Source organism: Bos grunniens, chromosome 10 (assembly GCF_055505025.1).
Source record: "Bos grunniens cultivar Pamir isolate PY7600 chromosome 10, Bosgru_T2T1.0, whole genome shotgun sequence".
In the NCBI taxonomy this organism is placed as follows: domain Eukaryota; kingdom Metazoa; phylum Chordata; class Mammalia; order Artiodactyla; family Bovidae; genus Bos; species Bos grunniens.
The window spans coordinates 94,189,390-94,211,802 of NC_141174.1; the positions used below are offsets into that span (position 1 = coordinate 94,189,390).

Here is a 22,413-nt window from a genome sequence, read left to right on the forward strand (position 1 = left end):
TGCTAACAGGGAACTTAATTACCTCTGAAACTCCGGCTGCAAACAACCGAAATGGCACACAGAGAAATGCCCAAACAACTCGGTTTAGCACGTGTCTTGCACAAGGGGACACGAATCCACATTCGCTTTCAGACTGAGAGAGCCTCCTTCAGTCACCAGAGCCAGGGGAGTGCAACAGGCAAATTGTCAGGCAGTTTAGCAAAATCAGAGCCCAGCAAAATGGGGAACACAGAGGGAAGACAGGCACACCCAGGGCACTCCCGAGCCCAGGGCCAGAGTTCCCCCGCCCGCCTGCCCCTCCCGCCCTGGCAGGGACCTGATCCAGGCAGGGCAGGGCCTTCGAGAGCCGCTCCTCAAAGGAAAGAGAAACAAACACGGTTAGAGGAGCATTTGATTCAGCAGACACTCTTATGATTCTATTTCCCACATCATTTCTTGTACACTTCTTCACGTAGATTCACAGATCTGGTGAAAATGAACCAAGAAAAACACTACTTCCATAGGGTAGGGATTAAATTATTTTTTTTTTTTTTGGGGGGGATTAAATTATGATCACTCAGTATGATCAATCACTAGGCAGAAAACTACCTAGTCACTGAAAAAACTGAGGAAGATCCATGTGAATTGATTTAGAAGTTGGCATATACATACACATATATGTACTTACATACACAAACACATTCATTCTTATTTTAAAAGTATTACATACTATATATATTTTTTCTATAAACAATTATAAAAATTGGTTACCTTTGTGAGATAAGAATGGACATGTGTGGCAAAGAAGTACATTTTTCATTTTATATATTTTTACTGATTTTTTTTTTTTTTTTACTATCCGCAGGTTATTATAAAAATGACTAATAAAGAAATAGCAAAGACCAAAAAAATGCTTTCCACTGGATGAGCCTGTGAGCCCCTTGTTTCTGCTCGCTTTTACCCTGGGTAGACCATCTTTTGCTTTCCCACCTGTAAAATGGGAGCAAGCCCACCATGAGGCAGCCTGCTAGGAGACTGAAAGCTGAGAGGGCAAGGAAGGCAGGGTGTATCTGGCCACAAACGGCGGCAGACCAGAAATGAGATCACGTCAGTCGTCAGAGATGAACAGTAATAATGCGACACTAAACTTATGAGTACGTGCCAGACGTTTCATCCTAATCCACATTTTACAAACAAGAAACTGAGGCACAGAGAAGCATCTTCCTCAGGAAACCAAATCAGGAAACCAAAACAAAGAAATCATGGAGTCAGAACTCAGCCCTGCTAGGCGGGAGGCTGTGCCGCTTCAGCACGAACTCACGCAACGGACGTTTTCAACATTTCTGAAGACTGATGGATGAGCACTTCAGGAAATAAGTGCAAACACACTTTCTGGTAGAAGTATACGTTACTGAAGGCCATTTGGCAAGTGTCACCAAAATTTAAAATGAGCACCCAACTTTTGACCTGGCCATTCTACTTTCTGGAACTCATCCTACAATGAAAGTGAAAGTCACTCAGTCGTGTCTGACTCTTTGTGACCCCATGGACTATACAATCCATGGAATTCTCCAGGCCAGAATACTGGAGTGGGTAGCTGTTCCCTTCTCCAGGGGATCTTCCCAACCCAGGGATCAAACCCAAGTCTCCCACAATGCAGGCAGACTCTTTATCTGCTGACCCACAAGGGAAGCCCTCGTCCTACAGAAATACTCACAAAGATGTCTACATACAGATGTTCTGTGTGGCACTGTCTTAACAGAGGAAAAAAGAGAGGGAGAGAGAAACAACTCCAGGAGCCATAGGTATGGAAATGACCAGATGCCTAAAACCTCACAATACACCCCAAATAGTAAGTAGCTTGTATTCTTTAAAAATGGAGGTCAATCCATAGATGCAGACATGTGAATTCTAAAATGTAGTTAAAAGAAAAATAATTATTACAGGGCAATGTGTACAATATGATCCTCTTTACATAAAAATAAGATGTGAGAATCACTTTCATTTCTTCTTAGAAGTGGGATACCTTTGTTTCCCTACTCTCCCTTCCTCGAAAACAAAAATGAAAGCAAAAACCACACAATTCAGAGATAAGTCATAAAAAATAAAAGTCATGTGTTATTTATAAATCAATCATACAGTAAAACAATTATTTTAAAAGGTCACAAATACAACAGTTGCATAAAGTCAGCTTGGAGTTAAGTACCTCTTTAAATACATTGCAAATCATCTCTATTTTAGTGTTCTTTTCCAAACAGATGTGGTTCAAACTCAAGAGACGGCTTTATCATTTCATGTTTGACAAAAAGTCAACAAAACTGGCAATAAATAGTCCAACGATAATTTTTAAAAATACTAAGTGGTAAACTCTTAGTTGTGAAAAAAATCTACTATTCAGACAACCTGAAGATTTCACTGAAGTCAGTAAAGACACAAAATTAGCTTTTGCACATTTAACATGCTCGTTGTATTTTCCTTGAAGTGATAATGATACATACAAAAGCTCAAAGCATTAATAAAGAAATGACTGGAAGTCCCAATAAGTCAATGAACAGACTTTGTTCTGAACTGGATGGGAAAGAGACACAAAATGTTCTGTTTTGCTTTATTTTTCAAAAATTGCCATGGCTCCTTGTCAAGTGGAAGCAGTACCCAGACCAAAGGTTCCCAAACACTGGAGTGTAAGAAAGACTTGTTAAAATGCAGGTTCCTGGGCCCTGCCCCAGACTCTGAGCTCTGATTCCTGAGTACAATAAGTCTACATTTTCAAACAAGATACACAATGATTTTGACAAAGTGGTACAAGAACCCCACCATTCAAACTTGTTGCCGTTGGTTGGAAACCTGACTTGGGGCAGCTCCCCGACCTCTTTAGTTTCCTCATCTGTATAGCCAGTCAACTGTACTGATCTTCTCTGAGGGCCCTGAAGCCCTAATACAGCTGGACCCACCCCAGATGTAAAAGAGACATAGTTGCAGCTAAAAACTTAAGCCTTCACGCCAAGACTAGTCTCTGCATATCATGGGGTTTCTGTCTTTTCTGCACCATCTGAAAAGTCTGCTTCGATCAGTTCCATTTCTGGGAGCCCCTGAGTAGAGAAATTCTGAAACTGACATTCCTTGTGAATTTGGGGGACTTTCCTCATGCAAACAGGGAAGCTTCCAGCAACCCTGAGAGGTGCTGCATATACATGGTATGTGGTGAAACCTACTTGGTTAAGAAACAACAGAAGCATCTCCGGAATGGTAAGCAGGCTCCAAAACTTCCAGCAGAACTTCCACTGAGGAACCGGGCCACTCAGTAGGAGCCTTTGACACTGGTTGAACTTGAAGAGTAAGAGCTGGATTTCCCCGAGAATTTCTTTGACGAGAGGGATACCTGCATCCGCTTTACAGTACGGACGCTCCGGCAGAGAAGGGCATTCTTGGCGTGATCCCTGAAGTCCTGTGAAATGAAGTAATAGACAAAGGGGTCGATGCAGCTGTTGAGGGTGGAGAGGCAGAGGGCCACGATGTACAGGGCGTAGACGTGACTCTGGCCCCGGGTCTTAATCAGGAAGTAGTGCACCACGAGCAGAAGGTTACTGGGAGTGAAGCAGATCAGGTACATGGCCAGGACGGTGACAATGAGCTTGATGGCCCTCCGCCTCTTCTTTCCTGAGCTCTCATCCATGGCAGAAGACTGGAGGGTCCGGATCATGAGCACATAGGCCGAGGCCGTGAGGAAAGCTGGGAACAGAAAGACTCCGATGGCCAGAGACAGGAAGTAATTGAACATGTCTCCCACCAGCACCTCCTCCGGCAAAACGTCGTGACAGGTCGTGATATTAAGGGCCCGGATATAGGAGGTCTGCTTCACGACGTACAAGGGGATGGTAAGCAGCAGAATGAGCAGCCATATTCCCAGAGAGACGCCGATGGCAATGTTTGCCTGCTTCTTGGGGTGCACCATGGGGTTCACGATAACCCAGTATCTCTGCACGCTGAGGCAGGTCATGAAGAGGATGGAGCAGTACATGTTGCCGTAGAAAAAGCCAATGAGCACCTTGCAAAGAGACTCCCCGTAAATCCAGTTGTTGCCATGGATGTGATACGCGATCTTCAAAGGGAACCAGGTAACCGAGAGGAGGTCGGCCAAGGCCAGGTTGGCCATGTAAATCTCAGCGGGGTGCTTCTTCTTTGTTCGGAAAAGAAAGACCCACAGGGCCATGCCATTGCTTGGCAAACCAACCACGAACACGACCGTGTAGACAACTGGAAGAAAGACAGTAGTCAGCTTTCCAGTGAGGACGGAGGTAGAAAACTCATCCACGGAAAAGCCTGGTTTCACTGTCACGCCTCTGCCAGTGACCACAGGTGACTTATCCACGTTACCAATGAGGCTTCTTCCTTTAGACTTGTTTCCTGCACAAGAAAGGCAAGGCGGACAAGGGTCATTACAGAAATCAGTGTTTCCACAGAGATGCTGGCTTGTCCAAACACAAGCGCTTCAGAGAAAGAACGGCCGGTGGGAAGGTCACGGGCAAGATGGTGCCCAGCACTTCAGTTACCACCGGAAAGCTCGGGCAGAGGAGAAAAGGAGGACAGCAGCTGAGCAGAAAAAGCAGCAGAAGCGAAACGACTGAGCAAGAACGGGCGGAAGCCCAAGAGGACAGTGTTAGGCGGGCCTGCCTTTCTCCAGGGCAGGGTAGATGAAGAAAGTTTCCCGCACTGTGTGAAGGAAGAGAAAGAAGACAGGAGGAGGGGCACCCAGAATGCTTCCGGGGGCTTTTGATGGGTGGTGGGATTACTGGGATTTCTATGGTCTGGATTTATGTGCCTGCTGTTGTTATCTTTTTAAATCCTAATTTTCTATTTTTTAAGTCTTTACTGAATTTGTTACAATATTGCTTCTATTTTATGTTTCGGTTTTTTGGCCATGTGGCACATGGGATCTTCGCTCCCTGACCAGGGATCGAACCTGCACCACCTGCGTTCAAAGATGAAGTCTAAACTTTCGGACCACTAGGGAAGTCCCCCTGGTGTGTGTGTGTGTGTGTGTGGGGGGGGGGGGGTGTGTGTGTGTGTGTGTGTGTCTTTACAATGGGTATTTTTTTTTTAATGGGAGGGTTATGAAGTATGTGTACAACATAACAATGATTTCTATGAATCCCGGAAAAAACTGACAGTATGTCATTTAGTTCTACAAACTGTCCACACTCATTAGTCTCCAACTGTTCTCATAATGGCCATCTATCTCATTTGTGCTGCAAGACAACTCAGCCTGGCCCTTCACTCCTTAGCCCAAAGTCCAACACAGCGAGGTTCCCAGGAGTTCAGACACACTGTCTCTCTAGATACAAGGACAGCCTCAGCCAGGGCACAGGTCTCCCGCTTCTCTGAGGGCTTCCTGGAGACCTGCCCATGGGGAAGAGCGGGCAGCAAGCCTTCTGACCTCAAGGTCACTGGGCAGCTGGGTACACGATTTCTGTTCAGACAAATTTGTATTCTGACATTTAAGCAAGTAATATGCTAAGCTTTAACAACTTCTACTTTCATCCCCAAATTATGAATTAAACTTTAGAAATCACGAATGAATGGCATGGCCAGCCTACATCCTGCCCCAACCAAGTGTCCATCGACCTGCGGAACAAAGTGAGGGGCAATGTAAAGACACAGAAGGCCCCGACTTTATTTCTGGGGAAGAGCAGCCCTTCACCATGACACGTTTATACCAGGAAAGATGTTCAACCTACTCACAAGCTTATCTGATAACTTGTATGTGTTGTCATCATTTTTTCCTCTTCTACCTAAGACACGGCTGGTGGGAAGGTAAAGTGGGACAGTCACTGTGCAAAACCATCTGGCAGTTCCTCGAACGGTTCACTACAGAATTGCCCTATAACCCAGCAATTCCTACTCCTAAGTATACACCCAGGACACAGGAAAACACAGAAACCTGTACAGGAATGTTAAGAACAGAATATTCATCAGAGCCCCAAAGGAGAAATAACCCAGATGTCCATCACCTGATGAATGGATAAACAAAATGTGGTCTATGCCTACAATGGAACATGACTTAGCAATAAAAGGAAACGAAGTACTGATACATGCTACAACACAGGTGAAGCTTGAAAAGATTATGCTTTTGAAAGAAGCCTCAGGAGTATGTGTTGTAGGAGTCCATTTATAATAAATGTTCTGAATAGGCAAATCCACAGACAAAAAACAGATGAGTGGTTGCCAGGAGCTGGGGAATGGGGCAAACTGGGGGGATGATGGCTAAGGAATAGGGTGGAGTGTTCTTATAGGGTAAAAAAATATTCTAAAGTTGATTGTGACGATGGGTAGATTATCTGTGAATAGTCTAAAAGGCATTGAATTATAGACTTTAAACAGGTGAACTGTATGGTTTGCAGGTTACATCTTAATAAACCTGTTAAAGAATGATGGAAGGCAGGAAGTAGGCTGAGGTGTCATTACTAAAGCTGACTGAGGGGTACCAGGGATTCACTGCAACATTCTATCTTCATGTGTCTAGAATTTTCCATAAAAAAAAAAAACATACACCAGGTCACAAAAGTTCATGCAAAGAGATAAAAAACTATTTTATGTAAGGATACTAAAATAAAGGTGGGGGGGGGGGGAAATTAACCAGAAATACTACAAAAAGGGAAGGATTCAAAGAGTGAGGAGAAAGATTTCCTGAGAATATTCACACATAGAACCCTGAATGACTGCACTCTAAAACACCATTCATATTAGCTGTGTCCATCAACCCAGTGGCAGAGCATAACCAGCATGCCAGTTGGTGTGACTGAGCAGCGCTAGAACTACTCAGCACTAACACTGGTAAATGTCGAGCTGCTGCTCAAAGTGCCCTGAAGCACAGGGCACAGGCTTCTACCTCACACAGGGTCCTCAACTCACAGAACTTGTCTAGAACGGGTGCCATCTCAGCTTCTAACTCTATAACCCATCTGTAAACCAGAAAACATCTTTTCTATTTTACAGGGTGAAGATGAGCTACTTAATAAACACTGAAATGCAATGACAGTCACAATATAGTGTCAACTGAAAAAGCGCCTGGTGGAATAATATGCTTCCATCTATATAACAAAATTATAATTTGTCAACAAATCTGAAGTCTAGGAAAACACCCACTACACCATAGACTCTGGCCATCTCTAGAGTAAAATGGGTGGGGAGGGGAGAATTTTACTGTTTTTTACCTTTACACCCTTCTGTGTCATTTGGATTGCTTTTTCAGGGGCGTGTAAACTGGTGTAATCTATTCGAAGGGCAATTTGGCAAAATATCAAAAATTTTAAGTGTGCTTGCCCTATGACCCACTGACTTACTGCCAGGAATTTGTTCTGCATGTATACTAGCTAAAGTACACAAAAACAGTCTATGTACAAGAATATTTACTAGAATATTATTTACCATGGTAAAACAAAAGTGATAGTTTCAATGTCCATCGAAAAACAAAAAAGGCGAGTTCAGTAATTTATGGCATTTATACAATGAATAATGTGCCCCCTACAGAAGTGTGGGCAGATTTTCCTATATTGACCATGACTAGATCATATAGGTTAAAAAAACCTGCAGAAAAAAAAAAAAAAAACCTGTAGGACAGCATGTAGAGTATGAGCCTTCCTTACTGCAGGGAACACATGCATTTCTGCATAAAGAAGTCTGTTGTGAGTGAAGAAGGGAGAGAACGGGGATGTTTCACTTTTAACCTTTTTGATTTGCACTTTTAACTTTACAAACGTTCCCTGCTCTTTGCTATATTAAGCTTCCTCCTGTGGCCCACCCCCCACCAACATAAGCAGGTACAGAGTAGCTACTTTATTTGTTTAAACTCTCCTCTTGTGTTCTTTCCCCTATTATCCTCCTCACCCTCAAATAGCCTTTTGCTCTGAACTTCGGGAGCCTAGATCAAAAAAGGAAAGCTTCCATTACTTGGTACCCTCTCTAGGGACACTTTAGTCAAATTTCTTGTATTCTTTCAGGATGAACTGTTTTCCTCTCAACATTTGCCCAGCTAATAAAACCGTAAGCAAGTCAAACACGCACTTCACTAAAACATCACCTATCAAAATTAATTAGTAACTACAAGGTCAGGCAGGTGACCAAACACAAATTTAAGGTCCCATCTTCACGTTCATTGCAGTGTCCTCTCTTATTACAAAACATGGAAAATAGCCCATGAGCCTATCAACAGAGGACCAGTTAAAAATTATTATACATCCACTGGTAACATTTTAGATTCATTAAAAATGTTTTATATTTACTAACATGCTACTAATGTTTGGTCATTGATGTTTACTCACTACTGATGTTTACTTTTACTCATTGGAAAAGACCCTGATACTGGGAAAGACTGAGGGCAAAATGAGAAGGGGGCAGCAGAGGATGAGATGGTTAGGTAGCATCACCAACTCAGTGGACATGAATTTGGGCAAACTCCAAGAGATATTAGAGGACAGAGGAGCTGCAAAGAGTCGGACGTAGCCTAGCGACTGAGCAATGACAACTGATGTTTATATAAACACATAGGTGTACAAAAATTGTTTCTCTATTTATGAATACATATTTTGTGCATGGATGTATGAAAGCATTAGAAAGGCTAGAAACCAAAATCTTAGCAATGCTTTGGGTAATGAGGGTGATTTAATTAATGCCGCCTCCTTTTTGGACTTATTTTTCCTTTACAGTAATCACATACGGCTTGTGTCATTAATGACCAATTACAAAGGGAACACAAGTTTCAATGTCCAAAAGAAAAATGGAATGACTGCTTTACAGGGGACTTCTTAGACTTGTGACACGGTGGAAAGAATTAAGTACCTGAAAAAAGCCAACTTAAATGCCAAACTGCCATCAACTGCCAGGTAACTCTGGGCCAGTCCCTTTACTTCATTTTTCATTCACTATTTACTGAGGTCCTTTAGGGAAAGAGATGTGTTGAACCGTGTGATGGAGGTGCCATTAGGGGTCCCTGGCCTCCTGGAGTATGTGATCCAGTTGGGGGAGAGATAAAACTATTTACAGAAATAACTATCCATCACTCAGATGGTAAAGAATCCACCTGCAATGCAGGAGACCGGGGTTCTATCCCTGGGTCAGAAAGATCCTCCAGAAAAGGGAACAGCTACCCTCTCCAGTATTCTTGCCTGGAGAATTCCATGGACAGAGGAACCTGGAGGGCTACAGTCCTTGGGGTCACAAAGAGCCAAGCCACTAACATACACACTCTTGTGATAGAAAAGAAAGCAGGGGTATGATGGACAGTTTTCCTTGCCTCTCCCCCTCAATTCAGCGGCCCCCATCTGTGAAATGATAAGGTTACTCTCTAGGCTGAGTTCCCTTCCATAAGGCAGTGTGTGGGGGAAAAACCTTTGGGAAGAAAAGTCTAGGATGCGTCTTGCTGCAAACTGAGGGGGATACAAGAGGGCCAGACTGAAGGGGGTGAGCAAAGACAGGTGCTGAAGGTCAGAAACACTGGTGATGCCATGTTTCTTAATTAAAATCAGCTTAGTTTTCAAGTTGTGAAGAAAGCTCCATCCACCTAAAGTCTCACTGTTACTGAACTGACCCTTTAGCAAAGTTACCCTGAAAAGGAATAAAAGTATGTGGAAGGGAAAAAAGTGCAATAGTGAATAGTTCTGTTTAACAACTAACTTGATATCTGTTGTGTTGTTAAATGAAGTCCGCCTTATCCTTCAGAAATCCTCCCAGCTCCTGCCCCTCACTTTGTAAACAAGAGCAAGCCAAACACTCAGGCAAGCTTCCTATTGGAATTGTCTGGATCATAAAATAGAGGAATCCACATCCTCACATTTTACAGAAGATGTCTATACATACTAAACCTTGCTCCTAAATTTTAAGTTTGTAAGTTTAAAAACAGAACGGTAAAGGGACATGTATTCATCACAGTTTCAGTACTTCCAGGAAATAAATATCTTTATTCTAACGCTGACAATAAAATGTGTACCAGGGGTGTAGTTTTTGAAGTATCCACCATAATAATACCCTTTTCTGTAACTGCAGAAGGAAAAGAATCACATTCTTCTGATTCAAATTCACAGAGATTTGCTCTTTCACAATGTCTTCATGAAGAGGATAAAAGTGAGAACCTGTCTTAACAACAGGTCTACAAATTTCGCAGGGAAACAAAAACTTCCCTTTTAAGGCTCGCCATCTGTTAGCATCACAGTATGAGTTTGAGTAGGCCCCGGGAGTTGGTGGACAGGGAAGCCTGGCGTGCTGCAGTCCATGGAGTCGCAAAGAGTTGGACACGACTGAGCGACTGAACTGAATTGAAGGCAATACCCGGCCTAAGAGCGCCCGCGCCCTGGGAGAGCAGCTCAGCCCTGGAGATTCCCCCTCCCTCCTGACAAGTCCGAGCACACCCCCGGGCACCGGCTGCGGCGCACAAGCTGGTACCTGCGCGCCCCCAGGGACGGCTCCCGGGTACTTCCGTGCCCGGGGCGGGCAGCCTCGGGCCTTCGGACCTGTGGCAGCCAGCCAGTGTGGCACGGAAGGGCCGGGAAACCCGGGGCCCAGAGGTCACCTGGTCGAATGTAAAGCAGGGTTCAAGAAGTTCCATTCGTTCACCTGTTCGACTGGCCTACAACCCGGGGCGAGCGCCTGGCACCCGAAGAACCAACGGGGCCCGGCCCTGGCTTCCCCACTCGGGCCACGAACCGTCCCAGAGGAGCTGGCGGCCCCGGAGAAGGGGAGGCGGGTTGAATGACGAGGGCCGACCCCAAAGAGGGGCCTCCAAAAGTTGGAGGAGGCTCAGAAAGCGACTCAGAAAGTTCCCAGGCCGCGCGGGCTCCATCCCGCTCTCAACCCGCTAACTCCGCAGGTCGCGCAGGACTAGACAGGAAAGAATCTGAAAAGTGTGCGAAAGCTCCTTAATGACTAGTGTTTGCAAAGAAACCTAAGCGGGGGCGCCCGAGGGACTCAGCCCCCCGGGGCCTCTGTAGACGCGAGCACCCCGCTCTCTTCCGCTCGCCTCCCCAGGCTTCAGCCCCTGCTGGTGGTCCCAGCTGGGGCCCCGGAGACCCCCGCTCCGAAGCCGGGAGCTGAGCCGCCGAGTGCGGGAAGGAGGAGGCGACGGTCGCACTCACCCTTCGCGCATCCACCCGGCGTCCGCCTCCCGCCCACGGCGCCCGAGACCCCCGCTCCCGAGCAGCACGACCCCTCCGGTCCGAGCCTCTCACCTGGGACGGTGCGGTTGCAGGAGCCAGAGGCCGCCAGCAGGAGGACGCCCCCGAGCAGCCACGCCGCGCTCGGGCTTCGCATCCTTCCAGCAGCGCCGACGCCGGGCGGACGGGGAGCCCGGCGCCACCACAGCCCTGAAACTGAGTCCCCCTCGCCGCTCGGCTGGGGTAGGAAGCCACCCTCCCGCCTGCCCCTGATTGGAGCCTGCGCGCACGCCTCCCGAGAACCGGATAAGTTTCAGTGAAACTCGAGCCTCTCGCCGCACCTGCGCGGGGCCACGCCCAGGGGCCGGAACGCACTGCTCCGCCCGGCGGTTCCGAGACCTGGAGTCCGGGGCCCCGCCCCGGCCCGACGCCCGAGGTGCACCCGCCGCGTAGAAACTGTGCTGTAATCTTCGAAAGGTTGGGAACACTCTCGTCGTGGGATCGCCGCGCCTGCGCAAGGCCGAAAACCGCCTTTAATTTTGAATTACTCCTGCGGAACCGGCGTTGTCCACCCCCATCCCCCGCCCTTCCTAAAGGGCAAACAGCCAAGGCCCGGGCTCGCTGCAGTTATGTTGGGTACTTGGTAGAGGCCTCCCAGTGTCGTCAGCGCTGTGGGATGAGGTCTGCACTGGCAGGATGGACGTCTGCGGGCCCCCGCCAACACGATGGGGAGCAGGCAGGGGTCCGGGCCTGCCGGAGTCATCAGGGATCTGTGTTTAAGTTTCCGCTCTGCTGTTAACTAGCTGCGACCCCTCATAAACCTCACAAACCTCTCACCCCTTCTAGGCGCCCTTCCCCGTCTGTGAAGTGGGAGGGAGAAAACAGTTGTAACAGCTACTTAAAGTACCACGTGTAAATGATTCAGGAGCCCAGTCTAATCCCCCGAATGTAAAAAAAAAAAAAAAAAAAACATGCAATAACTATTATTCCCATTTTACAGACGAGGAAACTGAATTAAGGTTGAACAAACTGCCCACAGTCACGCAGCGGTAGTCACGGATTGTAAATGTCCATCACATGGAAACATGAGTCTGTGCCTTCTGCTTTCTTCTATTAGGCACTGCTCCCGCCAGAGGCTTTTCTGTATTGAGAGCCCAGAGTCCAAAGAATTATATAAACATTTATATTTACAAGCAGGGCTTCCCAGTGGCGCTAGTGGTAAAGAACCTGCCTGCCAATGCAGGAGATGTAAGAGACGCGGAATTCGATCCCAGGGTTGGGAAGATCCCCTGGAGAAGGGCGTGGTAACCCATTCCAGTATTCTTGTCTGGAGAATCTCATGGACAGAGGAGCCTGACGGGCTGCCGTCCATGAGGTCACATAAAGTCAGACAGCGACTCAGCACATATTTATAGGTTTGTGTGCAGAATTCCTAACAGGACATGAGGCGGAGTAAGAGACTGGGATGGAGCACAGCACCTTCATTATATTGCTAAGTCTTACTTTTTACTTGCTTTAAAAAGGTAAAATAAGCTTACTATAATTCAGTTAAACTCGTGGGCAGTGGAGGAGCAGAGAAGAGAAACATGAGTGCTGTCTTGAAGAGTTAGCATGTAGGAGAGGATTAGACATGCTCTGAGTAGGTCCAGAGAGCAGAAATAGGAGCCACAGTGGGGAACTGACTTCAGCTCAATGTAGAAAGAGGTTTTGTAACAGGTGTGATTCTCTGGCAGTCCATCGGTTAGACTCGGCTCTTTCACTGCCATGGCTGGGGTTCAGTCTCTGGTCGGGGAGCTAAGATCCCCACCAGCTGTCAGGTGAGGCCAAATCAAAACAAACAAACAAAAACAGCCCCAGTCCCTAGGGCTGCCTGGTGAGGTTAAGGCCACGTCACTGTAGGACTTGCAGCAAAGGACCAGGGCGTGTGTCCTGCAGGTTGGAGAGGCCATTCCCTACGAGGATCAGGGGCAGGCTGAGGAGTCCAGGACGCCTCTTGAGCGTCTTGAGCCCTGGGAGTCCATGGTTCTTTCTAGAAGACCAGTTTGGTGAGTCAGCTGTCAGTGATGTCACCTGAACATAACTGAACAAATGTAAACTGAACTCACTCCATCGTGGGCCTGTGAGTTTCTAGGATGGAGCTTACATCTAATAAAGGCCCTGTGTTCTGAGTATGGCCTCTTGCTGAACCTACCGTGGGACCAATTAATAGGGTTCCAAATGATTCAGGCAGACAAAATTGTATAAAATGTCATGTTAGGGGCTTCCCCGGTGGCTCAGTGGTAAGGAATCCGCCTGCCAATGTAGAAGACACGGGTTTGATCCCTGATCCAGGAAGATCCCACGTGTCTCGGAGCAACTAAGCCCGTGCACCACAACCATTGAGCCTGTGCTTTAGAGCCTGGGAGCCGCGACTACGGAGTCCACGAGCCGCAGCTACTGAAACCGGTGCGCCCTGGAGCCTGTGCTCTGCAACAAGAGAAGCCACCACAATGAGAAGCCTGCATGCTGCAACAAAGAATAACCACAAAAGCCAAACAGCAACGAAGACCTAGGACAACCATAAACTCATAAACAAAATTATTTTTTAAAATATCACGTTAGCCAGTTGTTTCAACCATATGGCCAAGAAGACATTTCCCCCACATTTCCCTAAGTAAAGGGTTAGCATTCTGCCTCTGCCCTCTGCCCTGACAGAGCTCCCAGGAGCAGGAAAATAAATGGTTGAAAAGGTGGAGAAGCAAATGGTCCTGATTGGACCACAGAATGGAGTAATTGCTCCCTGAATAACGGGAATGGACTGCTTCCCAGCACACACACAGACAAGAGGGGCTAGGAGAGGCTGTCCAGTGAGTGACACAGTTCTTTTTAATGGGTGCCTTTCAGTAGCCCCACATCTTAGGAACCTCTCATTGTTATTGTCTGGAGTTCTTTTGGGAATGTGGAAAGAGCTCGGCCTCTGAAACCATATAACCCTGAGGGCAAAATTTGGTCTTTCACCATCCAGGTATATGTGACTTGGGATAAATTTTACTACTTACCCTCTCTAAGTGGAGAGGGCATTCCACTTACCTATAAAGTGGAATCAAGGGAATTTTCTGGTGGTCCAGTGGTTAAGACTGTGCTCTCACTGCTGATGGCCCCAGTTCAATCCCTGGTCACAGAACTAAGAACCCACAAGCCATATGTTGTGGGGGGAAGAAAGAAAAAATGATAGGGTCAATTTTTTTTTTTTAGTTGAAAAGTACCTTAGGATAAAATAAATTGTGACCGTGTTTTGTTTCCTTCCTTTCTTTCAGGAGTCTTCTTTATACCCCCCACCTGTACCCCAGCTCTCAGGATGCTGCTTCCCAGGGCCACACCGCTGTGCCCTCTTTTCCTCCCAGGAAAAGCTGACTTCTAGAAGCAGCACCAGGGCCTTCCTCATCTGTCCAGGAGTAAGATCTCTTGATGGCGAACAGGTCACTCCCGAGGGTCCTTCACTGGCGAAGATACTCAGTCCCACGAGACCCCTTCAAGCCTCCATTGAATCATCTGTGATATATGACATCTATAATCTGAAGGTAATAATAGTACTATTCTTATAGGCTGTTCGTGAAGACTCGGGTTTGCTCTGTGTCCAGTTAGCACAGTTCCTGGTACACAGTAAATTCTCATGAAATGGGAGCCACTGCAGAATGACTGCCCTAGGGGGGAAATCTTCCTTTTTCCAATGCATCAAAGGCCAGCTGTCCTCAGCTTAAATTTTCATTAGGATTTTATGGAACTATGCCTTGAATTGTCAAAATTTCCAAGAAAATATTTTTACTGAACAGTACCACAGGTTAAGGATCTCAAGAATGTGGTTTTTCCCAGAGGCCTGACTACATGCCTTCAAGTCAGTCTGCAGATGTTTCCTTGTGACGTAGACTAGAGTGTTTGTCTTCTGATTTTTGTTGACTCTTCTGCCCAAATGACCTGGCTGTGTGCAATAGTACAGAGAAATGACCACAGGCAATTCCAGAGAGGCTGGCTTTCAGGGGCTGGGAACTCCATGCAGCTTCCCACCTCCTACAGTTCTAAGGAAATAAAGTGGGAACTGGGGTAGGCGAGACACTGAGGGAAAAGCCATTTCATTCCATCATTTCTACAGTCATTTATCAAGCTGATCAAACTCTTTCCGGAGAAAAAAAGACTTAGTCCCTCTACTCTTGGGTCCTGGTCAAATATAGATGGAGGAAACATTAACATTCATTCACTCACTCGTTCATTGACGAAACATTGAGGACAAGATAAGGAATGACCTTCACATGGTAAATCCTTTGGTCAATTCTCAGTCTTAATATTACTCAACTGGACTAGGAGTTTGGCATAAATGATCTTTCTTTCCTTAAATGCTATGTTCCCTTGACTTCCTGCAACACTCCTTGATTCTCCTCCTGTCTCCCTGGCAACTCAGAAGGGGTTGACTCTCTTCTGGTTCTCACTTACCTTCCTCAATTCTGCATTCTGGAGTAGGACCCCTGAGTTTGTCCTTGGACTTCACTTCAATAAATTCACTTATTGCCTTGGGTGATCTAATCTAATCCTATGGTTTTAAATACCATCTTTATGCTGACAACTCCCAAATTTGTATCTCTACCCCAGGTTTCTCCTTTCTAGACACATATCCATTCAGCTACTGCTTATCTCCAGTTGGACGTGACCGTAGGCATGTCAAACCTAAGTTCAAAACTAAATTCCTAACTCACCTCACTCGCTCATAGTCTTCCCATCTCCTTAAATTGCAGTGCCATCCCTCCAGTTGCTCAGATCAAAAATCTTGGAGTGCGCTTCCCTGGTGGCCTAATGGTTAACAATCCACTGGCCAATGCAGGGGACACGGGTTCAATCCCTGGTCCGGGAAGATCCCACATGCCATGGAGCAACTAAGCCTGTGCCCGAGCAACCGCTGAGTCCATGCACATAGAGCCTGTGCTCCACGCGAGAGAAGCCACCACAAGGAGAAGCCTGAATACTGCAAGAAGAGTAGCCCCCACGCTTGCTGTGTGTGAAACTCAGCACAGCTGTAAGTAAATAGATAGAGCAAGAAAGAAATCCTGGAATCATCTGTGACTTCTTATATCCCACATTGTATCAGCAAACCCTACCTTGAAAATATACCCAAAATACCACCCTGGTTAAGGTGACCTTTATCTTTTATCTGGATTATGGCAATGGCCTTGTGACTTATCTCTGTCCTTTTACCCATATGCCTCTGTACAGTCTTCTCTCAGCACAGCGGCCAGAGTGAACCTGTGAAGCTGTGTGTCAGCTCAGATCACTTCCTCACGTAAAAGACTGAAGTAGCTCCCCACTTCCCTCTGAGTACAAACCAAAGCCTGTCCAAGCCTTACACATCCGCCCTCCCCCGTCGCCCTCCAAACACAACCCCCTTGACTTCATCTTCTCTGTTCCCCCACTCATTCTGCTCCAGCCACACACACCCGCTTGCCGTATCAGTGCCTGGATTGCTTTTCCCTCAGACACCCACATAGCTCCAGTCCCCACTTCCTCCAGGTATTTGCTAACATGCCCTCTTCCCAGGGGCACCTTCTAAGAAGGCCCCATCCTATACTCCCCCTCCTTCCTCCGTGTTTTATTTTCCTCCATGGCATGGATCCCCGACATTGCTGTTCTGCGTGTATTTACTTATTACCTAGCTCCCCCACTGCAATGTAAACTCCATGAGTACAGAGTTGTTTTGTTTTGTTTTCCTTTGTGGCATTTTAAAAAGTATTTATAGAGTAACATTATCCAGTGCTGGCAACTGCTTCTGATATACTTATCTCTATAACATCTCAAATGTTATTATTTGAGTCCCAGTTTAAATCACTTTTCTTAAAATGCAGAAAGGCAAATATCTAAAGCACTATGAAAGTCAACCTTTAAAATGCAGAGGACAGAGATTTTTAATCTGTTTTGTCCACTCCTGTGTTCTCAGTGCTGGAACAATAGAATGAGTTCAACAAATACTTGTGAATAGTTGAGTTCTTATATATTGTTCACCTACTATCTTTCACTCGCTCCGCTAGAAGCTAGGATTGCCAAGATCCCTATCTCCACCTCCATTGTGTGGATGCTCAAATGTGAAGTGAGACTTGCAAGTCAAGGTCTGAGGGTGGGGGGTCTGGGAGAGGGATGCATTGTTGAAGGGCTTTGATACTGGAGAAAGAATGACTCTCTCCTGGGGTCATCAGAAAAAGCTTCCTGAAGGCGGGGTCATCTGAAAAGAGCTTTGAAGGATGAATAGTTCCCTAGGTAAATGATTTACAGAGAGGGTAACTCCTGTAACAGGTTAAATCTCCAAATCTTAACATTTCACTGAAATAGACGTTCCTTTCTTACATACAGCCAAAGCCAAGTCTGCGTTTGGTGGAAGATTCTCCTTCAAGTGTGGGTAAGTGAGCCAGGCTTCTCCCAGCTTGGGGTTCTGCCATCTTCAACTCATGGCTTCCAAGGGCTCTGCAGAAGGAAAGAGCCGGAAGGATTCTTCATGTTCAGTTTCCACAGCTCTGGCCTGAAAGTGGCCCACAATCATTTCTATATTTCATTGGCCAGAGCTCAGGCACATGGTCACAGCTCGCTGCGAGGCAGGCTGTGTGCCCACAAGGAAGGGGGAAATGGAGTTGAGTGGACAGTTATCCAGTCTCTCTCTGTTACCCCAGGCATGACGGGGTAGAGACAGGCCCCTGAGGGAAAGCACGGTATCAAAGTGTGGTAAGTTTGAGGAACACTGTAGTAGAAACCAGCAGAATGTGAAGGAAAGGGGCCCGCGATAGAACTAGAAAAGTAGGCAAGATTCACCTATGAAAGGCATCTGTTTACCAAGAAAAGTGAATGTGAAAGTCGCTCAGTCGTGTCCGACTTTGTGACCCCATGGACTAAACAGTCCATGGAATTCTCCAGGCCAGAATACTGGAATGGGTATCCTTTCCCTTCTCCAGGGGATCTTCCTGACCCAGGAATTGAACCGGGGTCTCCTGACTTACAGGCAGATTCTTTACCAACTGAACTATCAGGGAAACCATGAAAAAGACCTTGGATTTCATCCTAAGAGCATTGAAGGTCAAACCATCCTTTCTCGGCCTATCTTCACATCACTGAAATTGACGGGGTGGCCTCGCTGGCACCAAAATAAAAGACTAAATCGGGCAGGAGTTGTAGGAGGAGGGAAATGGGAGAAGGAGGAGTCACTCCTGCAAATGCTGCCCACAGAGGACCGTACTGCACCTCACAGCCCATCCCACTGTCTAATCACCAAGCGGTATGACCACGGCTCTCCTGCCTCAGCCCTGTCGTGTGCCTGTCTCCTTAGGGAATCACTGGCATGGATGCCTTCACCTGGCTCTTCAAGACATGTGGATGCCAGCTCTGCTCCAGCATAATCCCTTTTCAGAAAGGTAAGATAGGGCTGCATTTCTGTTAACATTCCTCCCAGTGATATGCAGTCCAACCACACCAAAGCCCTGCTTAAAAGCCTTGCAACATTTTTCCTTAAAAATATTTTATTGTTTGACAGAAACAAAAAAATCTGAAAAGTTAAAAAAAGAAGAAAAAAAAAACCCCCAAATCCCAAAGATCATAAGCCTAAACAGTAGTTGGTTGCTAATGCCTGAAAATACTATCATTTGGATTTACTTCTTTGGGTCTAGCAAGCATGTGGGAAGCTGAGAGACCTCCTTTAAGGCTCCAACCTTTGACTCCCATCCAGACCCCTCGGTTTCACTGATGATGAGCTGAGTGACTGGGTGAGGCAACCCTCAGGGTCTCCCTTCCTCATGCCAGAGGGCTTCTAAAACACCCCACCCCCCTCACCCAGCTATGGTGGATGAGTTGAAGAAGACTAATTCCTCAGAGATAAGCGGAAAGAGTAAAAAAAAAAAAAAAAAGCGGAAAGAGTGGGGAGCGAGAGTCCAGGGCGGGGCAGCTCCAGGCTGTCTGTGGGACTAGAGGGCGGTGCCAAGGACAGACGACCACTCCAGAGAGGGCTTTAGTGTCTGCCTGGAGGAATCAGGTCTAATCACCAGGAATGAGAACCGCAGCCCAATTTGAAGAAGACTAACTGCTGACTTTCCTTGAATCTATTACAATATCCTCTTTAGATAAACTGGCAAAAAAAAAAAAAGACATTCAGTCCCAGAATACAGTTGTTTCGCAATGCAATTTCGTAGACTAGTTGTTCCCTGTTCGCTTCCAGTCTACCACGAGCTCCACCCACCTCTTGTAGGGACTCATTCTTACAGTCTCATCTAAAGAAGAAATGCTTTGCTTTACTGATTACGCATGCTTACTAAGTTTACTGTAAAAAAAAAAAAAAAAAAAAAACGACGGTATTGCCGTTTTGTATTAAACGAAGGGAGGGGAGAGAGAGAGAGGAAGGAAGGGGAAGAGGAAGAAAGAATCCAGATACCTGCTCTTAACAATTGGATCTACAGTCTTTCTAGTTAGAGCTATCTTTTCAAAAACCAGATTAGATTACACTGCCTAACTCTTTTTCTTCTTAGTTTTCCCCACTCATCAACACAGGAACATCTTCCCAAAGTCTAAATAGTCTTCCTTAGCACCATTTTTGGTTACTACAGATGGTTTCATCTTCTCAGTATACTCCTTTTTTAGCCTGTTATGGACTATCCATACTACTTCAAGTTTTTGTTACTGTGTTTTAAATAACAGATAAACATATTCTGATATGTACATTTTTTTTCTGCAGTCTCAGACTATTCCTTTAGGAAAAAATATTTTTAGAAATGGGTAGATCTGCTACATCAAAAAATTTGTGTTTATTTTAAAAGCTTTTAATGATTATCATGAAATTACCCTTCAGAAACAATGTATATAGTCCCATTAGCGGTGTATCTATGTCCATCCACATTTTCACCAGCAAAGGGTATAATTGTTTTTAAAAATCTCTACTAAATTTGATTATCCTGCCCTGATTTTAATATTTACTTACTCAAGGAGTAAAGTAGGGCTTTCCTGGCAGCTCAGTGGTAAAGAATCTGCCTGCCAGTACAGAAGACATGGGTTCGATCCGTGGTTCAGGAAGATGCCACATGCCTCAGAGCAACTAAGCCCGAGCACCACCACTACTGAGCCTGTGCCCTGGAGCCCAAGTACCGCAACTACTGAAGCGCAAGCACCCGGCAGCCCGTGCTCCTGAGCAAGAGAAGCCGCTGCGATGAGAAGCCGCTGCGATGAGAAGCCTGTGCACCGAGCTAGAAAGCAGCGCCCGCTCCCCGCAACTAGAGAAAAGCCCTTACCGCGGGAAGACCCAGCACAGCCAACAATAAGCCAACAAATAAAATTATAAAACAGAAAAAGGAGCAATGTAGGGGAAAAGATTTTCCATGGAGCTGAAAAGAATCTAAGAGATGGGGAACTGCGATTCTGAAGCATAATCTAAGCACAGGATCAGTAAATATTTGCATACATTCTATGTATTAATAGATCTTTTTTTAGCAGAGTTACTTTACCATAATGGGTATACTGGCTGGAGTAGGAGACTTGCCTCAAAGTCCTTTGTGCTTCCTGGCCACAGAGTAGAAAGTAAGCAGATAGTGAGGTCTCTGTCTCAGGTTTCTCTCTTTTTATATATATATATATATTTTTTTTTTTTTAATTTTATTTTATTTTTAAACTTTACTCAGGTTTCTCTTATATGAAATAGCTGTTCAACGCACAGGGTGGTTGTGATAGTGAAATAAGAAAATGTGAGTAAAAGTCCTTTGGAAACCATGGCAGCACTAACCCTATGCCGGGGATTCTTACTGCTGCTATAGTTATTGCCACTGATCGTAAATAAATCATGTTGTTTTCAGACATCATCCCATAATCCCTGGCCATCTAAAGGTTTTCTTGCTGCAACAAGGAAATGGCAACTCACTCCAGTAGTCTTGCCTGGGAAGTCCATGGATAGAGGAGCCTGGCAGGCTGCAGTCCGTGGGGTCTTTGCAACTACACCACCACTCTGCAAGCCAGCAGAGTGCAACCCATACCTTTGTCCTAGAGACGTGACAGACTATGTGGATGAGAGGAAGAGACCTCAAAGCCACTTCCTAACAGCTCAGGGTCTCACAGCTTCCCAAAGTAACCAGGTGCCGAGACAGATGACCCTACAAAACCAGTCAGGGATGTCGGAGGAGGAACTGAGACTAGCGTGTGTGCTCGATCAGGGAGGTGAAAGCTCACGGTAGCGCCACAGGCCAAGCTCCACCACCGGCTAAAGGTTAAGAAGCAGCTGTAGCCTTCAAGCAAGGCCAAGGCTGGAGGTCCCTATGCTTGGAAGAGGCTGCTACGAGGCTTCTCTTTGCCTGGAATCCTTGGCAAAACTGCAGAAAGCCCAACTGGGAAGCTGGTAAGGGAGAGGAAAGCGGTTTGGAGAGCAGAGGGTGTTTGAACTTCCTATGGAAAACAACTGAGGGACACGAGCCTAAAGAGATGAGTTTATTTCCTGGCAGTTTAAACACAGCTGGTGGGAATGTTAGAGAAGGAGGGCCTGGGAAATCTGGGGAAGAGGATGGCCATATTTCTCAGCTGCTCTGGGCAGCAGAAACTAGTTTGGTCCTGCTGTTTAGCATTTGTGAGCTTCTCATTAGCATTTGGAGGAAATGCCAGCAGAACACCCACAGAGCCTTTAAAGCTGTGCTCTGCCTGCTGGGCCGAATGGGGGCGGGGAGCCTCCCTGCTCTGACGTCAGCCTGACTTCGACAATCCAGTTATCTCTTGGACACTAAGAAGGGGCTGAATCATTTCTAGCCCAGCTAAAGCCCTACGTCTAAAACGCCCCAAATTCTTAGCTACTTTTGTCATTGGTCCAATACAGAAAGCATAGTAATTTCGGAAAGAAAAAAAAAATCATTGTAATAGGAAACATTGCATTATTACCTCACTTAATCCTCACTCTAGCTTATGAATTAGGAACTAGCACTGTCTTTTTGTTAGAAATAGCATGCTTCAGAAGCAGTTTCAGAAACAGATGCCAAACTCACATCACTAGAAACACACGTGTTACCAGAAGCTTTCCTGAGTTTTTGGCACTCTGATGAGAAATTAGGTGTTTATTTCTTAGGGGGAAGAAACAGGCCAATTTTTGGCTCTGGAGCCCAAAGGATGGCACATAGGTGTGTCCGTGGATTCAGGTTTTGGTTCTCAAAGAATCAAAGCCAGGCAGTGCATGTGTAGCTGTCTTGTCCTGGTCCCCTGAGAGAGACGAAGCGGAGTGGACTAACATGGAGTTTAAAGCACAAAGAATCCCAGCTCTGTCCATCCAGACTGC

At 46.1% G+C, this 22,413-nt stretch overlaps 1 protein-coding gene across 3 annotated transcripts in view; it reads right to left on the reverse strand.

The window, feature by feature from the left end:
• Nucleotides 1–2,074: 2,074 nt before the first annotated feature.
• F2RL1 (F2R like trypsin receptor 1) overlaps nucleotides 2,075–22,413 on the reverse strand; it is a 29,987-nt gene continuing 9,648 nt past the window's right edge. Inside the window, exons 1-4 of one of the 3 annotated variants that reach the window (XM_086323179.1) lie at nucleotides 21,134–21,324; nucleotides 17,488–17,600; nucleotides 14,190–14,283; nucleotides 2,075–4,383 (exon numbers count right to left, since the gene is read on the reverse strand). In XM_086323179.1, the coding sequence (XP_086179305.1) occupies nucleotides 3,278–4,189 (912 nt within the window). In that variant the 5' untranslated portion in view covers nucleotides 4,190–4,383; nucleotides 14,190–14,283; nucleotides 17,488–17,600; nucleotides 21,134–21,324 and the 3' untranslated portion in view covers nucleotides 2,075–3,277. Of the gene's footprint in view, nucleotides 4,384–11,195; nucleotides 11,344–14,189; nucleotides 14,284–17,487; nucleotides 17,601–21,133; nucleotides 21,325–22,413 lie in introns of those variants that run through there. The other 2 variants (XM_086323177.1, XM_086323178.1) reach the window with 2 other exon arrangements.